The sequence below is a fragment of the Naegleria fowleri genome (genome assembly GCF_008403515.1).
Source record: "Naegleria fowleri strain ATCC 30894 chromosome Unknown tig2, whole genome shotgun sequence".
NCBI classification, from domain to species: domain Eukaryota; phylum Heterolobosea; class Eutetramitea; order Acrasida; family Naegleriidae; genus Naegleria; species Naegleria fowleri.
In genome coordinates, this window is record NW_025407934.1 from 1 (window position 1) to 20,278 (window position 20,278).

Genomic DNA, 20,278 nt, shown 5'->3' on the forward strand with positions numbered 1-20,278 from the left:
TAAACCCAACCTAAACCCAAACCCAAACCCAAACCCAACCCAAACCCAAACCCAAACCCAAACCCAAACCCAAACCCAAACCCAAACCCAAACCCAAACCCAAACCCAAACCCAAACCCAAACCCAAACCCAAACCCAAACCCAAACCCAAACCCAAACCCAAACCCAAACCCAAACCCAAACCCAAACCCAAACCCAAACCCAAACCCAAACCCAAACCCAAACCCAAACCCAAACCCAAACCCAAACCCAAACCCAAACCCAAACCCAAACCCAAACCCAAACCCAAACCCAAACCCAAACCCAAACCCAAACCCAAACCCAAACCCAAACCCAAACCCAAACCCAAACCCAAACCCAAACCCAAACCCAAACCCAAACCCAAACCCAAACCCAAACCCAAACCCAAACCCAAACCCAAACCCAAACCCAAACCCAAACCCAAACCCAAACCCAAACCCAAACCCAAACCCAAACCCAAACCCAAACCCAAACCCAAACCCAAACCCAAACCCAAACCCAAACCCAAACCCAAACCCAAACCCAAACCCAAACCCAAACCCAAACCCAAACCCAAACCCAAACCCAAACCCAAACCCAAACCCAAACCCAAACCCAAACCCAAACCCAAACCCAAACCCAAACCCAAACCCAAACCCAAACCCAAACCCAAACCCAAACCCAAACCCAAACCCAAACCCAAACCCAAACCCAAACCCAAACCCAAACCCAAACCCAAACCCAAACCCAAACCCAAACCCAAACCCAAACCCAAACCCAAACCCAAACCCAAACCCAAACCCAAACCCAAACCCAAACCCAAACCCAAACCCAAACCCAAACCCAAACCCAAACCCAAACCCAAACCCAAACCCAAACCCAAACCCAAACCCAAACCCAAACCCAAACCCAAACCCAAACCCAAACCCAAACCCAAACCCAAACCCAAACCCAAACCCAAACCCAAACCCAAACCCAAACCCAAACCCAAACCCAAACCCAAACCCAAACCCAAACCCAAACCCAAACCCAAACCCAAACCCAAACCCAAACCCAAACCCAAACCCAAACCCAAACCCAAACCCAAACCCAAACCCAAACCCAAACCCAAACCCAAACCCAAACCCAAACCCAAACCCAAACCCAAACCCAAACCCAAACCCAAACCCAAACCCAAACCCAAACCCAAACCCAAACCCAAACCCAAACCCAAACCCAAACCCAAACCCAAACCCAAACCCAAACCCAAACCCAAACCCAAACCCAAACCCAAACCCAAACCCAAACCCAAACCCAAACCCAAACCCAAACCCAAACCCAAACCCAAACCCAAACCCAAACCCAAACCCAAACCCAAACCCAAACCCAAACCCAAACCCAAACCCAAACCCAAACCCAAACCCAAACCCAAACCCAAACCCAAACCCAAACCCAAACCCAAACCCAAACCCAAACCCAAACCCAAACCCAAACCCAAACCCAAACCCAAACCCAAACCCAAACCCAAACCCAAACCTCATCTCCTATCATTTGATGATTCCTTTCAACAAGTAAATATCACAATCAAGTTAATATGGACCTCGAGAAATTTTCAAATTGAAAAACTCAATCAAAAATTGTTGAATTAAATCACAAAAACAACAACAATAATGTGGTCAAATTCACTCCATGATCATTACATCAAAAAGGAGTCATTCAAAATTTTTTCAATTCAATTAAATCTTGATGATACTTGATCACATACACTCAATAATGAATACTATTGATTGATGATCATGTAGAGATGAAATACTCCAAATTCCGAATTTTAAATGATGATCACTGATGAATAAATCATCGCTGATCATGTTGATGAGCCAATTTTTTTTCAGAGACAAAAGACAGAAGAAGCAATTCATAGGCATGTCTCAAGTCATAGACACCAAAACAACAATGTGTGAAATGCTAAACCTTATCTGACATGCATGATTATATCTGATATGCCTTGAAGACGCATCGATGCTTTGGAATGTTGAATAAAATATCCTTTCCACAGAAATCAAGAACAGATTGGATTCGAATCGTGTCATAGTCACTGTTGTACACAACAACTCCAAATTCTTTTTTCAATTCCTTTTCATTGGAATATCCATGAGAGTGAATTGCACGTTGAATATTAAATTGTAACAATCCAGAGTCAATAATGCTTTTAAGGCAGGGACAAAATTGAGGACAACCCTTTCCAACGCTATGTACTGCTATTGGTCTTTCCTTATTTAATGGACTTGAAATTTGACATTTACCAGTTCGTTGGTCAAATGTAAAGCTTTCACAGGCTTCAAATGTTGGAAGACCCAAAGTGGTATTGCAATCTACGGCTATTGGATAGAACGATTTGGAAATATAGACATAATGTGCTATTCCTTGATCATCATTGTGTATATTTGTTGGATTAATAACAACATGGTGAAATATTTTGAAAATATATGATTTGATGTCTCTCTTTCTTCCTATATACATGCCTGAATTGAGAAATTTAAAAGTGGATTGTGGATGACAATAACTCTTCTTTGGATAATTTTCCCTGTTTACGTATGTTGAGATTACAAGTTTTACATCCATGTTCTTAACAATAATTATAAAAAGAATCTTAACAAACATAATCTATTTTCATTTGTGAACATTACCTTAATATAATTTTTCAACTCATAGGGTGGTGGATGTCTATTCTTTTCAGCATTAAACAACAATGGCCAATCCATATCTCTGTCTCTCTCAACATCAATTCCCTCCTCTCGTAAATATTTCACATAAACATACGCAGCACGTTGCAAATCATCATAAAACATGACATCCATCCCATCACTAAAAAAGATAAGGTCCTCTTCTCCAATATAGTCTGAAGCAGAACTTTGCAAAAATTTCTGTAAAATCAAATTCCTCTTTCCATGATCTTAATTTTCAAATATGTTGACCTTTCATTTCGAATGTGAATTCTTTGTGATATTGAGAACATACCATACACATGTTTATATCGTTCATCTCCAATAAATGTAGGTAAAATTCTTCCAATCGAATTAAAGCTAAAATAGGATGACAAGTAAACTTGGCAATTAGACCTCAACACTCCTGATGATCCTGCATTTTCTAATTCTGCACTGATAAATGTAATTGGAAACACTCTTGCATTCAATGCATTGGTATTTACAAAATTATTATTGTTGATCACTGGAGAATTATCAAGCAACCATCGGAGTGTTTCGTTTTTCTGTGTTTTCATTCTTTGGAAAAAATTAAAAGTGAAAAGAATTAAAAGTGCCACACTGCTGATGAGAAGTAAAAGCAAAACTACTTTGTGAATCAGAGTCATGATGGCGTTTTTTTTTGATTGGTTTTGAAAGGAGCCGATGACCTTTCAAATTTTATTGGTTGATCGAACAAACAAATCGTTTCGCATTCTTATGGGCTCTTCTTTAGTGGATGTTGCTTCTCTTGACATTTTAATGAGATTCAGAAGTACATTTTTATTCCCTTTCAATTACGAGAAATCTGACAATCACTTCAACGAATGAGGCAAATCGAGGTCAAATTCTGCAATCCTAACAACTTGAAAATTCTTACATATGTCATAGATGAAATTAAATCACTTTAAACATCACTATAAAGTTGTTTAAAAAAATACTGTCCCGAATGTAGTCCAATCTACCAAAAACAATCATTTCATGTAGATAGGTCTTGAAATATCAATAAACATTGATTCAACATTTAATGATTGTTAGAAATGAAGGACAGCATTCCGGAATTGCATTCCAACACTCCTGCATAATTCTAAAATATTCATTTTCTACATGCAAAAAAGTTTTCAATGTTTCGTTTGATGATTTCAAGTTATGGTCCAATATAAACTCTCTTGTCCATTCTTCTTGTGTGGTTGAGAATGGAATTATTGGACGAAGACCTTTTGCTACATGAAATACTACTGAAAGCCCGTAAGAATTTTCTTCCCTTCTTTTAAATAACATTAACAAGTTTTCAAGATGAGAATTATCAATCATAAAAAGGAGTCGTAATGCATACTCAAAAAAGTTCAAAATACTGAGCGGTGGCAGATGTAGCATTTCCCTTAATTCTCACAGTTTGTATTCCTCTTCGACAATCAAATATTAACTTTTCAAGTGATCCTCTTGGCAAATATTCTTGAATCAAATGCTTTCTGTTCAATGCTGATATGCATACACGTAAAAAATTAACAATATTTGGATGACGTAAAGAGCTTAATAATGCTGCCTCATGTTCAAAATCATCCATGTCGTTCTCTTCCTTTAGAGTTTTTAAAGCCACAATGGTTCCTTGCCAATCGGCAATATAAACACTTCCATTAGAACTTGTTATTATTCATTGAAAGAAAAGTTGAATAAAAACATCAAAGCTCATCAAAACAAATGATACCCTCAGCAATTCGTTTTCCTACTTGAATTTCTTCAATTGGAATTATAAATTGTTGTGTCTGATTCATTGATGAGGCCAGTACCATTGGTTTGGGTTGTGCTTGAGATAAAAGACTCGATTTTTCAGAAATGTCTTCCTTGTCATTCCATAAATCAGCTTTTGTATAATTCAATGCTCGCTCAAATGCCTTCTCGTAAGACTCCTTTTTGTGAAGGCGATATAATCTTTACAAGAGACACTACAATCAACCCCAATAGAGCAAGTGGAATAATTAATGCAAGATTTGGTTTTGGTAATTCCATACAAATACCTCCAAAAGATTCAAGTGAATATTACAAAACTCGTTCCAACTGGACACTCTTCCATGAAAATTTCCTTTGAAATACTTGTTGTTTCATCAATATATAATCGTGCTCTGATGATATGTGTTGAATCGTTTAGAGCGACTGCATAAAAGTTGTGAATAGTGAAATCATGAAGCTCTGAATTTTGGAAGAAGATCACACCGGAATGTTTGATTCAAATTGTTGAATTGTGATCCTTCGTTCAGCATTTGTAATCTTCTTACGATGGTTATCCCATATCGATACATTAATGTATGGAATTAAATAGCCCGGATATAAATGTAATTGTGGAACTTTAGGGTTTTTGTAGACCTGAGATGTAATGAAATCTCCATCCTTGTTCAATACAGATACAGAAATTTCATAAGATATACTTCGTAATGGTCCTGCTGTATCATTGCCATATGATAATGCAGAATTTCCCTCAAATAAACTTTGGGTGTGATCAAAGTTTCCCATCATATGTTCAATGAAGATACATCCTCCTGCATAGTTAGCACTATTATTGGCTCTATTTCCAATGAAACGGCAAAATAAGATGGAGCAACTGGTATGTGAAAGAAAGAGAGAACCTCCATCAGAACCTTCCTTAATGTTGTTGTTGTGTTGGTAATTCACAAATTTAGTTGTTGTTATTGCCAGAGGATAACCCCAAAGAGCCCCCTTTTGGTTATTTTGAAACTCACAATCCCTCACAGTCACACCACAGAATCACGAATCATGACACTCACAGTTTTGGTATTGTTGAAAAATGTACAACTTTCGATTTCAGCATTCATGGAAGAGGTCATATTGGGGTTGTGAACATTATTGACAAAAAAAACCGGAAGAGAAGATTTTTCTGCTACTGTCATCATGATCTTTGTGGTGTGAAAAAGTAAGAGAAAGAGGAAGGCTTTGGGTTGTGCCATTTTTTGAAAGACGGAACGAATTGGGAACAGATTGGAGATGCTGTCATGAACATGAGTGGGAAAAGATTGAATTCAAAATTTCCTTTTTTACTGTTGTTCATCTTCAGTAAATTCCTCACCCTGTAAATGTTCTTTAGTTTCTAATAAAACCTGTGTCTGGTTATCTCTCTTTTGCTTTTCTTGTTCGACCATTTCTTTCATTTCCTCCAAAGATAAAGGTGCACGTTTATGATACTTTTCATCCAATAAATAACCTTGCATTTGACCCTTTCCTTTGACCTCAATGAATCTCTCTGTCACATGATGTAGATAATTGAATCTGGTTTAGATTCACACCCAACATGAACCACTTACCTTCAAACTCAAGATTTGGCAAATCATGTACTCGTTCAAAAGTACTTCTAGAAATTTGAATTCTTCCGTTTATAGATGTGGATTCCATTCTCGAGGCGACATTAATCGTGTCCTGTGGTTGATATAAATTATGATGAGTTTAAGCGTTGAAAGTGTTGAAAATATCACTACTTACTCCCCAAAGATCATAGGCAAACTGTCAGTTTACAGTTGTAAAAGATGGGTTGTTGAATAATATATTATGATGGATGGTATAGAATTACTAAGGATTTCAAACAAGTGAAACAACGTACCTTTTTCACACCAATAACTCCAGCTACTACACTTCCTGTATTAATTCCCACACGTATGTCAATTTGTTTGTGATCACTCATAAAGTCAATATTTAAATTTGTGACTTCTGAGAGTTTTGCTTGGAATGTTTGAGTGTTGTAATCTCGAACCACAGAGTATGCATCAATGGCGAATCTCAATGTTCTTTCTGGATGATCTGATGCTTGCCATAATCCACCAACACAGAAATAAGCATCTCCAATAGTTTTTATCTTTTCAAGATCATACTTTTCAGTCAAAGCGTCAAACCCTTGAAATCAACAAAAAGTTTCGAATGGCAATGAAAGAATCAATAAGAAACAAGTTAGGTATAAAAGGAACAACGAATATCAACCTACCACTGACAATAGTATTAAGCATTCCAACGATTTGATTGGCGCTCATCTTACTGCTAAGAGCAGTAAATCCAACCATATCACTAAAAAAGCATGTCACATCGTTTAATTGCTCTGCAATAAATGTTTCACCCTATCATGTTGAAAAAACAAGTTCAATCGGTAACCAATTCATTATCAAAATAGAAATTGATTAACAATAAAAATGAATGGATAATCAATGTAAGACATCATCCATTTAGTATCCATTTAGTATCCATTTGAGAAACAAAATACTCAAAAAACTTACAGCTTTCAATCTCTGAGCAACTCCGTTGGGCAGCACGTTTCTCAATAAATTGTCTGCTCTCTTCTTCTCATCTGCTAACAATGCATTTTGCTTCTTCTCAGAGGTAATATCCTTAATGGAACAGGTAAATATTTGTTTAGAGTTGTAATAGGCACAAGCAATGCTTATGGATGCTGGAAAGGTTGAGAAATTTTTCCGTACGCATTCTACTTCCTTACTTTCTCCACAATTGACAAGACCAGCGTTGTTATCTGAAACCTTTTCCATTGATTTCATCATGGTTTTGATGGTTTCATGATATTTTGGATCAAAGAGAGTATAGAACGGTCTTCCAACAACTTCACTGGGTTGTCGGCCGAACATTCTTTGACAAGAGGGATTAAATAACTCAATATCATGATAATGGTTGCAAAGTACAGTTCCATCCACGGATGCATTGATAATACATTTCACTTTAGATTCTTCATCTTGAGATTGAGTGCCTTTGGATTTGTTGCTTTTCAATGAAAAACTTCCATAAAGTTGATGATAAAAAATAAAATTTCGAAGATCTTCTCCTCCATCTAAAATCTCAATTGGAATGTAGTTCAATAGAGATCTAACTGTATGAGTTTCATAGCAATCGGTTTCAATGGCACTAAACAAACCATATCCAAGAATTACAAAAAATATCAAGCCAAAAGCAGAAACAAAACCAATAATGGTTTCTTCTTCGTTATTAATGACACTGCTAAGATAAATATCCACAAAATTGTACAATTGAGATTCTAATTGAATGGCAACATTTTTCATGTTTTGGAAAGTTAAAAAGTATGCATTGGGATCTTTTTTGGGAAGCTTGACATTTTCTTTCAACTCATAAGAGGATAAAACAAACTCTGATACGAGTGTGTTTAGACCTACACATTGTGTTTGTTCTGTTGATGTTTCATTTCCACTACACTCTCCAGTAATAATCCTATCAACCTGAGGAAATATTCCTAACATGGGCTTATCATTTGTTGTCAAATTTCCAAAAACCAATTGACTCCAATCACGGAACAATTCATCAGTGACATCATCGACATCGTCATAAATACCTGATATTTCCTTGTCTGAGATGATTTTGTCACTGTTAATGGATGATGAATTAGCAGTAATGAACGCTTGGCTCAAAAGTTGACCAACGTCAAAGAGTGCAACATTCGCATTAGACAGAACGTCTGCAGACGTGTTAATATTGTTCAAAATATCTTCTGTAAAACCCACAACTGCTTTAACTCTGTAAAGAAATATTGACAATGATGCAATTACTAATACGAGAAGTAATATTGAGAATACTAAGATTTGAAAAGATGGCCTCTTAAACGGTGAAGAATCTTTCATATTCATGACCATATTGTCCTCATCTGAACTTTTCATTTGAGTATATAACTTTCCTACACAATCTTTTGGAACACATTTATCTACAGTCTTAATCGTCCAAAACAATTTTCGTGTGTTGAAAATAAATATCGAAGTAATAATCATTCCTGCAATCACCAAGAAAGAACAACTTGCAATGTAGTAATAAAAATAGAGGTTGTCCAAGTTGAGATTATCTTCATGTGCTCTGTCGATCATAATATTACAAAAATGTTTGTAATTATTCAAAACAAGCAGTCGATTACGCCACATTGTCATGAACGAGAAACTAGTCGTTGTGTTAAAATAGTCGTTGTGTGACATCTTGTGAAATATTTCTAATTCTTTCACTATAGTTTTAGTTATGAGAGAAATAGAGTTTTTACGAATTTCATAACTTGTAAAATCTCCAGACGTAGCTGCCAAAGGAAAAATAATATCATAGATAGGATTTGAATAGTCCTCTTGCATTTCAGTGGTCATTTCATTCTCTAGGGCGAGTGATTCGAGTGTTAATAACTTCTCCTTAATATATTGCAATCTCGAATTATGATTCTCTTCAAATTGTGTAATGTTTCCAATTACACTTGATTGTTCATTTAAACTTTGATTGCTAAATAAGGTTAGATAGACTTGAAAATTTCTTATTGAAGAAAGACCCTCCAAAGGTAAACTCGAGATCAAACATGAATTGTGAATGATTGGTAAATCAGAAGTGGAAGATGTCTGATAATATACGGCAAGAGCAATCCCACCCAAAAATAAACAACAAATAACACCAATAAAAATCCAAAAGAGGACATAGACATGAAGATTGTTGGGTGGAGTGGAAATTGCAGCTCTAATAAGAAACTCTCGTTTGTTAGCTTCATCTTCTGCAGCCTCTTTCAAATCAAGCTCTTCAGCATTTTCCACAAGTTCTGTGGTTCCTCCATTGAGTCCAGTTAAATCCAAACTTGACTTGGTTTTATCTTTTGGTGACATTGCGACATAAGGATAGACTCTATTTCGCGATTTAGAAGTGTGTTGTTTGAGTTCCATAAATCCTGATTGATGTTTTGTATCGTCTTCATCATTTTCCTCAGTCTCTTCATATATTTCATTGGCAGTTTCAAAATCAAATAAAACTTCTTCAATAAATCTTGCATAGAGACGTTTGATGGATCTTTCATGTCTATAATTTTTGATTAAATGAAAAAATGTTTCAATGCACTCTCGTGTCATTCTTGTAATGGTTCTAGTAATGTATGAAACTGTGTTATAATTGACCACTTCTTCCATGAGACATTTCCAAAAAGCTTTGTGAAGTGCAGTTATTCTCCTTTGTTTTGTTTGTAAATTCACAAGTACATCTACAATGTCAGCAATCGATCGTCTCACTCCTCTAGCTTGTTCTGAAGCAATCTCAATTTCCATGATTCGTTCTCGATAGATAAGATCTTGCAAAATACTAGATTTGTTCTTAAAAGCTCGTTTCAACATGGCAGAAGCAAATCCAAATCGATTGAATTCTTCCTCCCAAAAATATGCGACTAGAATTCCAGCCAAACATAAAATGTCAGCTTGTGTGAAACTTTTGTGATTGGTCATGGACTTGACAATGGCAACTCCTAAATCTCGATCGCGCAATTGAGTTCCGCTAATGTTAGATTTGCTCAAGATGCTAAACTTGATAAACATCTCAAAGCTTCTCATTCGTTTCGTAGTTTCCATGTCTTTCACTAAGAACGGTGCCTCTTTTTCCAAACGTTGAATATTTTCTGGATCTGAAAGAGTTGAATCAAAATTGAACATGATGTCTTTTCGTATTCCACATATCACAATTCTTGTATAAATCTCCATGATCGTAAAACCAATGAGAAATCCTCCAATGATCAACGCGAGAGGTAAAAAAGCCAAACCTAATCCAAAAAATCGGTCATTGGCCGAGTTGGCAAAATAACTCACTAAACTTCCAACAGGAGCCAAACATTTGGCAAAACATACACCACTCATGATGGAATTTTCAACTCGTTTAAAATAAGGAAGTGAATAAAATAGAATTGGAATTAGAAGGACCGATGGAACGATATGTAAAATGGACCTTATATAAATAAATGATTGTGGAATAAAGTACATGATTGCGAGTTGCAATTCTGAAATGGTCAATATCATGATAGAGAAAGTGGGTGTCTCAACAATAAACATGGCCCTATTTAACACATGAGAGTTCGATAAAATAATTGAAAATATACAATTCATGACAATCAAACACAAGATTGAGAATATTGAAAAGATCATTAAAATAATGGTTGGAGTATCGTGACACATGTGTGTTGGAAATCTCGACAATACTGGTTGTGGCATGGAATATCCAGTAAATTTGACATATTTCGAATAATTACAATCATAAAACGAGGAGAGAATGTAAATCATCACAAAACTGCACAAACTCGTCAATGTTCCATAAATCTTGATAGCCATTTTGAATTGAAACAAATAACGAGCTCTTCGTGTGAATCGAAATGCCAAAAAATACAAAACAATTCCACCAAATGAAACAATCATACAAATAATCGCAAGTGACATCATTCCCTCATAAGGCAACAAATCTAAGGAGAAGGTTATGATGAAATTTGCAGCTCTCCAAATCCAATCTCCATACTCTCCTTGATTAAAACTTCCTTGAACTCCCATCACTACACTACACAAACTTGTATACACCACCACAAAAAGAGTCAATACAAAATATTTCCAATCTTTCTGAGCTGATTTATCTTTGAGCATGATGAGATTGTTCAGAAGAGAGTCTTTAGCTCGAGTAATATATTGTCTAGTGTAGGTATTCGTTGAGGAAGTGTTGTTTGTTGAACTACCGGTGAGATTTGAAAAGACGACACTCGGTGGTCCTTTTTTACTTGCTTTTCTGGGTTTGTTGTTGCTTTGTTGATGCTGTTGGTGCTGCTGCTGAGAGGAGTAACTAGCAACACTATGTGAGGCATTGGATTCGTTCATGATGATGAGGAGAGATGATGGTGACGATAAGATGGTCCTAGCAAGAGATGTTCACACCAGAATATGTTCTTTGATAAATGATGTTGCTGGTTATAGTTTGTATTTCAACAGTGTAATGTTGTTTTTTCGGGTGTGTTTTGTAGTTGCTGTACATCATTGGTTATCATGAGATCGGTCATATGATAACCATTGATGTACCGGAGGCAAAGTCAATTCGTATATACAGAACATATCTTGATTCGAAGTGTTGATGGCAAATGATGTATCTCGAATGGAACGAATAAATTGGATAGTTGACTTTTATCTATTTTCTTCTTCCATGTTTGAATTTGTAACGAGATTGTTTTGTAAGATGAGTGTCTTTCTGGTCGAGATAATCATTTAATCGATCAAATTTACTGAGCAGCATATTTTTTGATGACCAACAGCTGTCATCTGCCAAGTTCACCAAAAAAAACAACCCCACGCATGTCATCACTCAAAAACGGTGAAAGCAAAACTGAGAAAATCGTTCAATATGTAAAGCCAAAAAAGACCGGACCAACCTTCACCAAAGAACAAGTCTATACAGCCATGAAAGGACAACTGATAACAACAATCTGAAAGGTTTTGTTGGTCCATTCGGTCTCTCCCGTTCCTATCGTTTGCAGGCTGAAATTGGCGACTCATTCGAAGATTTGAAGCAACTAGAAATATCAAAGAAATGTGTGGATGCCTTTCTCACCAAGCATGCATGGTATCCTTGGAGTAATTGTATGGATTGGAATGAGGTTCAGGAATGTATGCAAGTTCATAATCAAGCGATCAATCAAGACAACCGAAAGGATCATGACTATTGGATCAAAATTAAAACACAAGGTATTGGAAGAAATGATTTCAACAAACAACCAGGTCAAAAAAGTGCAAGAGGAATGATGCAACAGAGAAAAATAATTGTGAAATTTATTGAGTCTTGTTATTGTTGGCAAAGAAATTTAGCCCTATTTTGATATAATTGTCGGTATTGATCTGGATTTAATTATTAATTATACAAAAGGTATTCTAATGAAAGAGTTAACCAAACTGATCTGTTGATGTGTCGTCGTTGGTTTTGTTGAGTCATATCCATACAGATAAAGATTATGATCAACAACCACAGGAGTGGAAACTGCTAAATGAGCTGGCAAGGTTGGAAGATCATCTCCTGAAACTGTCCACATTCCAACTGGGTCTTTCTTAGTGGTCACACACACTCTTTTAATGTACTTGCCCAAAACATCTGGAGTGCTTTCTGAGATATAACCTCCAAAGATATAAATATTATCGTCAGTAATAACCAAAGGTCCATCAGCAATAGGGAATGGTAAAACAGCATAAGTGTTAATCCATTGACTCACATTAAGGTAAGGTGCTCTCAAAATGTCTGCATAAGCATCACCTGTACTCACTCTTCCTCCAAATATGTAAATATAGTCGTCAATTCTTGCAATGCTTCCACTATAAACACCCTTTGGAAGACCTCCTGACTTCATAATTTCCCATTGTGTTGGACTTGACACATGACATCTAAGAATTGATGAGGTAGCGGTAATATTAACAAATCCTGATTGATCCTGCCAAAAAACAAGACCTCCAAAAATGTAGTAATAGTCATCAATTAAGATGGACATGCCAGATGCAACAGGATATGGCAAGGTTTGTTTCACAATATCCCATCCATTTTCAATGTTGTCAATTGGTGCCCTGTAAATAAGGTTTGAGATTGATCCATTAACAATTCCTCCAAACATGTAGACATAATTGTTAGCACGAAGAACATGAGTATTGTAAATGGATCCTTGGAAAATTTTTCGAGTTGTGTTGTGGTAGTCCAACATCTTCCAATACTCTGGACTTGTATTATTTCTAACAAAAGCATCAAAACCATTGTCAGGGAAGGAGAAAAAGTGTCTACCAACGAAGGAATAGGAAATATCGTTGAGCTCAATATATGGATAATGTCTTCTCTCGAGAGGTAAGTATTGTTTTGGGAACGCATAAATGAGGGTAAAACTGATTTGTGGTGTTGTTACATTCAGCAATTCAGCATTAGAAGATGAATATCCTGTTCCATAGAAATTTCCATCTGTTCCAAGCAAAATAGTGGATTTTTCCATCATTACCAATTCAACAGGAGCAACTCCTGAAGGAAGAGTCACGTTTTGAGGTGTGGTAACATAAGAGATAGTTGCATTAATTCCAAGTTGGTAATTATCGTTTTGACCCCAAGCATACAATGGTCCATTCTCAGCGATAGCAAATGATACGTTCATATCAGCAGTAATGGAAATAATTTTTCTATTGTCGAAAGAGCTGTCTGGAATCTTGACAGGGAACAATCTATTCACAATGGAGCCGTCTCCAAGTTGTCCCTTGTCATTGAGACCCCAACCATAAACTTTTCCGTCTGAAGTCAGAATAATGTTATGGAAATCACCACATTGAATATCAACCACTGTTTTTGATGTCAATGATCCATTCATAATGACGCTAGCTGCCTCCATAACGTATGGTGTTTCAGTACCCGTTTTTCCAATTCCCAATTGTCCATATTGATTGTCCCCAAAAGTATAGACTTTACCGATCGAAGTCAATACAGTTGTGTGCAATTGTCCAGCACAAACCTTAACAACTGTTTGATTGACGAGTGAGCCTTTCATGTAAACATCGACAGGTCTCCACTTGTCGATGGTGGTTCTATCTCCAAGCTGGCCTCGATCATTTCTTCCCCAAGAATACAACCTTCCATTCTCGTCTACAGCAAAATAGTTGAAAGCACCAGCTGCAACTTGATCAATTCTCTTTGGTCCTTGCAAATCCCAAGAAAAAACTTTGGTTGGAACCTTTCTGTTCAGGATAGTACCGTCTGCTGCAAGACCGTAATCGTTTTTACCCCAATCATAAACAGCATCTTCACTCAAAATAAGATTGCCATAGTATGTACTGGCAATTTGAAGAATGGTAAGGTTTGCTGGTAGATCGATAGGAGTGCTCAAAGAGGGGAAAGGAGTAGTTTTAGTTGCTTCTCTACCTAAACTTCCACCAGTATCGAGTCCCCAAGAGTACACACGTCCGTTAGGACCAATGAATAGGCCATGATTGGCACCTGCCGAAAGTCTATTTCTGATTCTAAGAACGGGTTTAAAAGTGGAATATGATTCCATATAGCCAATTACAGGCTGTATGGACATGTTGCCAGACACTAAGTGGTTATTTGTTGTTTGCCATTTGTGGTAGCTTAGTAGCACTTCGGTAAGATTCTATTTGTCAAATAGAATTCAACGTTTCACGGAGATCCAATAATGAAGCAAGAAGGAAATGAATTAGATTCAATGAGCGTCAAGTAGATACAACATAGAAATGGTGTCAAACTTACCTGGTTGATGGATGCAATATTTTCATTTGTCACTGAAATGGCATTGTCTGTGACATTGATGTAACTGTTCGCTTCATACAGGTCTCGCATGGATTTATCGGCTTGTGTTTTTTTAGCATCTAAGAGAGCATCGTATTGTTGTTGGTTCAGACCCAGTTTGGCCACATATGGTTTCGACATGGCCATTGCTGCCTGGGTATTGTAGTTAATTCTTTGTGTATACTGGACATTGTTTCTTTTCGAAATGAAATCTTGTTTGATAGACATTAAGCTTGCTCTCTTTTGAATCAAGAACATAAGCGAAATGACATATTGTGTAAACGATGTTGAAGGAAGTGCCTCTGAATTGGCTGCGTGAACTGATGAAATGATGACGAATGAAAATATACGAGTTGGATGTGTAATGTGTGTTTGGGCGCAAGTGAAATGAAATTGTTAGATGTGATGAACATTCTGATTAAGGCACTTACAATATCCAGCGGTCATCACCAGCACTACTAAAAGAAGAGCCATCATCACTGCGGACGATAACACCTTGCCAGTCGGGGTGAATAAGGTTACCCTGGCTGCTGTAGTCATTTTTGATTATTTTTTTTGCTGTAAATTTACCGTTTAATCAGTCCAGGTCGTAGTTGCAGCAAAACACCACATAAAAAATGAAACAACAGGCAGCAGCTTCCACCACCTCAAAAGGAAGGGATTCAGGAATTGCCCGTCTTTTGGTGGCTTGCTTATTAATACTCTTATCAGGTGAGTAAGATTGGTTTGCCCAACGCATGAGAGCTTGTCCTAACTTATTTCAAACAATATTATCTTTCAATTCCATACATATTATTGTTTTAAACTTACTTTCATCAGTACTTTTACACATGGTTTGCAGCCAACAACTGCCATTGGATGAGGCCTATTATAAAATTGGTTTATACAGAGAAAGACGAGATAGCTACTACACAGTACTACAGGATTACAAGACTCAAAAGCAAGAAATGATCAATTCTAGAGCCCTCGAAAAGATATCAGTTATCAGTGAAGCCATCCAGTACTCTGAGAATTACATTTCTCAATTTGGAATACCAAGAGATCAATATCAAGCAATGCTTGAAAACAAGGTTAAGCAATATAACAATGTTTTGGCAACACAAAAAGAGTTGGACTCATTGATTGCATTCACAAACACAGGTTTCAACCAAACATATAATAAGTTAAGAAATTTGGTCCAGGTAGGTGTTGTAATTTCCATTGTGATTTGTTTTTATGACAGCATTGCGAACACTTTTGAATGAACACCACAGGATTCGATTAATTATTTGAATGATCCTTCAAAATGGACAACCGCAAATACAACAACGGCTCCTCTGCCTATGAGCTTTAACATTACCCACGGATACCTTCGCAATTATGCATCTTACCATCCTGTCGTCAGAAAAAGAAATAGACTCTCCGCAGGTAAGGAGCATGGACTCCATCTTCATGGCAATGGATTATTGTATGCTTGGGGAAAGCAAACACAGGGATCTCTAGGAAGATCAGATTATACTCAAGGATCAACTTATGGTCTCGATATTGCAAAGCCAGTCAATCTCCCTCAAAACCTTACCATTCTTCAATTTGATTCGTCCTATTATAGCAACATTGTTTTGGCATATGGTCACGAAGTTTATACATGGGGTCAGAACTCTAAAGGAGAAGTCGGTGATGGTACTCTTGATCCACGAATGACACCCTTAAAAGTTTGTTCTTGGGATTTGCAAGGCCCAAAGATGGTGGAACAAGTTGCAGCTGCCCCTTATGCCTTCTATGCCATCGATCAATATGGTAAACTTTATGCATGGGGAAAGAACAACAGAGGACAACTTGGAGACAGAACCACCATTGACAAGAACAAACCAATCAACGTCTTCATGGAGGGTGCTTTGTTGAATAAGGCTGTTACACTTGTTTGTGGAGGTGATCTCCATACAGTTGTTTTGACAACAGATAATCAATTGTACTCATTCGGAGATAATCAATATGGGCAATTAGGTTTAGGTTATGCCTCTGCCGCCGATTACATTATGGAAGCAATTACCATTCCAAAGCCTGCTGATCTTGCAGGAGAAACCATCGTAGATTTACAATGCGGAGATTATCACACTATGGTGTTGACTGAAAACGGAACAGTTTATGCTTGGGGTCGTAATGACCAAGGTCAATTAGGTGTTGGTGATGTTACTCTCAGAACCTCTCCAACGAAGGTAACCATGACAAATATTGTTGGTAAAAGCATTGTCAAGATTTATTCAAGAAGAAACGTCGCCTTTGCATTAACGAACGATGGTAAATGGTATTCATGGGGTGAAAACACTAATTATCAATTAGGTCATACCTCGAGGGCAGGCTCTGCTGGAAACTATTATCAGACAATTCCATACCAAGTCTCAGACCTTCCCACAGATACATTGTACAATCATTTAATAACTGAAGTTGCAGCTATGGACCAAGCCTCAGTCGGTCTCACCACAGAGGCAGTGATTGTTGGTTCAGGAAAGGGAAATACCGGCCTCTTACCTAATATCACAACAAACCCATCAGGTTTCACATTAGGTTGGACCTTTGATGCATCAACAGGTTTTTCTTTGGAGAGAAGACATTACCCATATTTTGAGGTAAACGATAAGGCCTATCAATTTATTGGGGAACAATTTTATCCCTTGGTAGAGAATGGTTTCCAATTGCATTACAGAAACTTGAGTGATCCATACACTTGGGAGATGGTTGACTATAATAACAAGACAAAGAAGGCTTTCCCTGGTACCATTTACAATACACATGTTGTCCGAGCTCAAGAGTATATTTACTTCTTTGGAGGAGTTGTCAATGGATCGATCAGCGACAAGATTTATAGAGCTCCTGTTTCTGATGTTGAGAATGGATGGGAACTTCTCAAATATACATTACCTTATCCAGTCGCCTCAGGTCATTGCATCGTTGTTGACGACACAATATTTATTTATGGTGGTATTCATGCAGCAGACTCTAAAAACTACTCTGTCACAAACAAGATTATCCGTGCATCTATCACTGAGCCACGAGTTTGGACCATTTCACCAGACGTCCTACCCAACCAAGTATACGGTGGAAAGATTGCGCAAATTGGACAATATATTTACATCTTTGGAGGAAGATCACCATCCCAAGAAGCTTATAGTGATATTTTGAGAGCTCCTTATATATTCCCCTCAAAATGGGAGAATACTTACTCGGTGCTTCCATTCACTTATTCCGATGGACCAATGGTGGTTACAGCGGATTACATTTTCATTTTCGGGGGATTTGCAAGCAAAGGACTTCCAAGAACTCTAAATGACTATAATCCAAGAGTTTCTTTCGCAACAACAGAAGATCCTTTGGGATCCTGGACTGTCTCAGGAGATGTTTTAACATCACTCTCACTCTACACCCCAAGCTTTTCTGGATCGGATTTGTATTTGTATGGAACTGACATTAAGAGAATTTTCACACGACAAAGAAGTCCATTCTCTCACACAGTTTGTAAAATTCCTTTGCTTAACATTGTCCAGTCTGTGTAAACAACAATAACAATAAACTTTATATTCTCCAATTAATGATTTTCTGCTCAAAATAATGGATTAAGATCTTTACAATACTGTTAATACCATACATTGATTCAATATTCAGTAATGAATTGCCCATTTAATCATCAAAGCCCTCTAAAAATCTGCATTATTCCACTCATCCTTAACCAAAGATTGAATAATCTGAGATCCTCTTGTAGGAATGAATGGATGTGGTTGTTTCATAATTTCATCAGCAATCTCAATGGCACATTGCTCAGTTGACACATTTTTCTCTTTCGAGAGAGTAATAATCCTTCGTACCAAGTTGGAAATTGAAAACTCATAGTCTGGTGAAAAATATTTTGAGATTTCAGGATCACCCTCAATTTCAGGAATGAAACCAAACACCTCGTTGCCCTTAATAATAGAAGAAGAGCTTTCGATTACAAGAGAGGGAATAATAATAACGTCTTGATCCTTTCTCAGTGTTCTTTCATGATCCATCGATTCAAATTGACTCAAGGAAACTCCACAAATGACTGAGGCCTTAATATCGGAAATGTTTTGAGCATCCAATTTAGTGTCAGAGGAAGGCACCAAAATATCTACATTTTCCAAATGAAGAATTGAATCCTGGTCCTCGAAAACAAGACGCACCTCTATGATTCCATCCATAATTTCCCTACTAAACACAGTCTTGGCATGTTTAATCACGATTGGATCTGTATCTGTCAGGATGATTTTTCGTACCTTCTTTTGCAACAGTAATTTACAAGTTTCATAATTGTGTTTGATACCTTGTAGAGCCATCACAAGGTCACTCAAATCCCTTGATCCTGCTCTCAGGCTCATTGCGCCCTCCAATGCTGTAATGGTGGTCTGAGCATGGCTTTGGGCTGCCAAATTTCCATTCATCGATAATTTTGGTGTATAGGTGGTAAAACGAGTTCTTTCAAAAACATGAGCCATATCGTGAGAGTTAACTCCAAAACCTGCATCCACATACACCACTCCTCTAAGCGATGAAACAAAACTTCCTAGTTCATTCATGATCGTTCTTCTAACCTCTGGATTTGAGTAATTCAATGTGAAATCTGTATTAGTTTGAATTATTGCCTTTGCTCCTCCTAAATGAAAATAAGAGAGGATTTCATTGAGGCATAGTTCAATCAATGAAAATTCATCAACCAATGAATGATGTTCGTTACATCACAATAGAACGCGACATTCATTGAAGATTGTTTAAAGCACTTCACTTACCCCAATACTGGTTCGTCAAGGCCATTCTCCGTGCAGCGTGGGCACTTTGATCCAGTCCTGCATTCACAAACTCAGAGGCGTGAGGATAATGCCATAAATCAACACTTCCTAAAGCCAATCCGCGTTTTGTATTATGAATGAAACATCCCAATAAACTCTGAGTTACGGGAGAAACCTCCAAAAACAAGGCTTCCATATTTCCAACTATTTCCGCTCGATCTTGAACCATCATTCCGACATTAGAATCACCAGCAGTTTGGTGTTTTGTTGTAATGCACTCCAATACCGGTTCCATACACGGATGGCTCAACTTGTACGGCTCTGATTTTTGTTGATCAACATTCTGATTAAAAACAATAAATCCTCGATGTTGGTGATGCTTTTTGAAATGACGAATCAATTGAGAGGTCGTTTGATTTGAAATATATCTCTTACTACTTGTATGATTCAACATGTCTGTACATAATTTCCAAGGTGATGATAAAGTCTTGCTGCCATTGATCAGCCAACCAGTGGTGCTCTTCAATAATTGTTGCTGCGATCGGAACCTCTTGGGTTGAAACATTTTTTTGTTGTTGTTAAGACCATTTAAGGAAACTTTGGGAGCTTTCCTTTAAAATCGATTCAAACAAGGAGATGACATTCCGAGTGTTTGTTGTTTTCGTAATTGGAGGATGGTCCAATACATTTCAAAAT

General features: G+C 37.2%; 7 protein-coding genes across 7 annotated transcripts; 1 reads left to right on the forward strand and 6 right to left on the reverse strand.

Annotated features, from left to right (window-relative positions):
- Nucleotides 1-10: 10 nt before the first annotated feature.
- FDP41_000279 (uncharacterized protein) lies at nt 11-1,847 on the reverse strand (the record flags this gene model as incomplete). Its single annotated transcript, XM_044706022.1, has 2 exons — nt 11-1,515; nt 1,745-1,847. The coding sequence occupies 2 exons, from the start codon at nt 1,845-1,847 to the stop codon at nt 11-13; spliced, it is 1,608 nt and encodes a 535-aa protein (XP_044569093.1).
- Nucleotides 1,848-1,968: 121 nt separating this feature from the next.
- FDP41_000280 (uncharacterized protein) lies at nt 1,969-3,259 on the reverse strand (the record flags this gene model as incomplete). The annotated part of the gene is made up of 3 exons (XM_044706034.1): nt 1,969-2,604; nt 2,667-2,932; nt 2,998-3,259. 3 exons carry the CDS (start codon nt 3,257-3,259, stop codon nt 1,969-1,971), a joined length of 1,164 nt encoding a protein of 387 aa, XP_044569094.1.
- Nucleotides 3,260-4,928: 1,669 nt separating this feature from the next.
- FDP41_000281 (uncharacterized protein) lies at nt 4,929-5,683 on the reverse strand (the record flags this gene model as incomplete). The annotated part of the gene is made up of 2 exons (XM_044706045.1): nt 4,929-5,435; nt 5,504-5,683. The coding sequence occupies 2 exons, from the start codon at nt 5,681-5,683 to the stop codon at nt 4,929-4,931; spliced, it is 687 nt and encodes a 228-aa protein (XP_044569095.1).
- An 87-nt stretch (nt 5,684-5,770) lies between these two features.
- On the reverse strand, nt 5,771-11,371 carry FDP41_000282 (uncharacterized protein; the record flags this gene model as incomplete). Its single annotated transcript, XM_044706056.1, has 6 exons — nt 5,771-5,976; nt 6,038-6,149; nt 6,213-6,233; nt 6,331-6,620; nt 6,709-6,838; nt 6,995-11,371. 6 exons carry the CDS (start codon nt 11,369-11,371, stop codon nt 5,771-5,773), a joined length of 5,136 nt encoding a protein of 1,711 aa, XP_044569096.1.
- A 1,025-nt stretch (nt 11,372-12,396) lies between these two features.
- Nucleotides 12,397-15,344, reverse strand: FDP41_000283 (uncharacterized protein; the record flags this gene model as incomplete). The annotated part of the gene is made up of 3 exons (XM_044706067.1): nt 12,397-14,649; nt 14,766-15,124; nt 15,236-15,344. The coding sequence occupies 3 exons, from the start codon at nt 15,342-15,344 to the stop codon at nt 12,397-12,399; spliced, it is 2,721 nt and encodes a 906-aa protein (XP_044569097.1).
- Nucleotides 15,345-15,421: 77 nt separating this feature from the next.
- FDP41_000284 (uncharacterized protein) lies at nt 15,422-18,334 on the forward strand (the record flags this gene model as incomplete). The annotated part of the gene is made up of 3 exons (XM_044706078.1): nt 15,422-15,515; nt 15,624-15,985; nt 16,058-18,334. The coding sequence occupies 3 exons, from the start codon at nt 15,422-15,424 to the stop codon at nt 18,332-18,334; spliced, it is 2,733 nt and encodes a 910-aa protein (XP_044569098.1).
- Nucleotides 18,335-18,475: 141 nt separating this feature from the next.
- FDP41_000285 (uncharacterized protein) lies at nt 18,476-20,147 on the reverse strand (the record flags this gene model as incomplete). The annotated part of the gene is made up of 2 exons (XM_044706089.1): nt 18,476-19,449; nt 19,583-20,147. The coding sequence occupies 2 exons, from the start codon at nt 20,145-20,147 to the stop codon at nt 18,476-18,478; spliced, it is 1,539 nt and encodes a 512-aa protein (XP_044569099.1).
- Nucleotides 20,148-20,278: the final 131 nt, after the last annotated feature.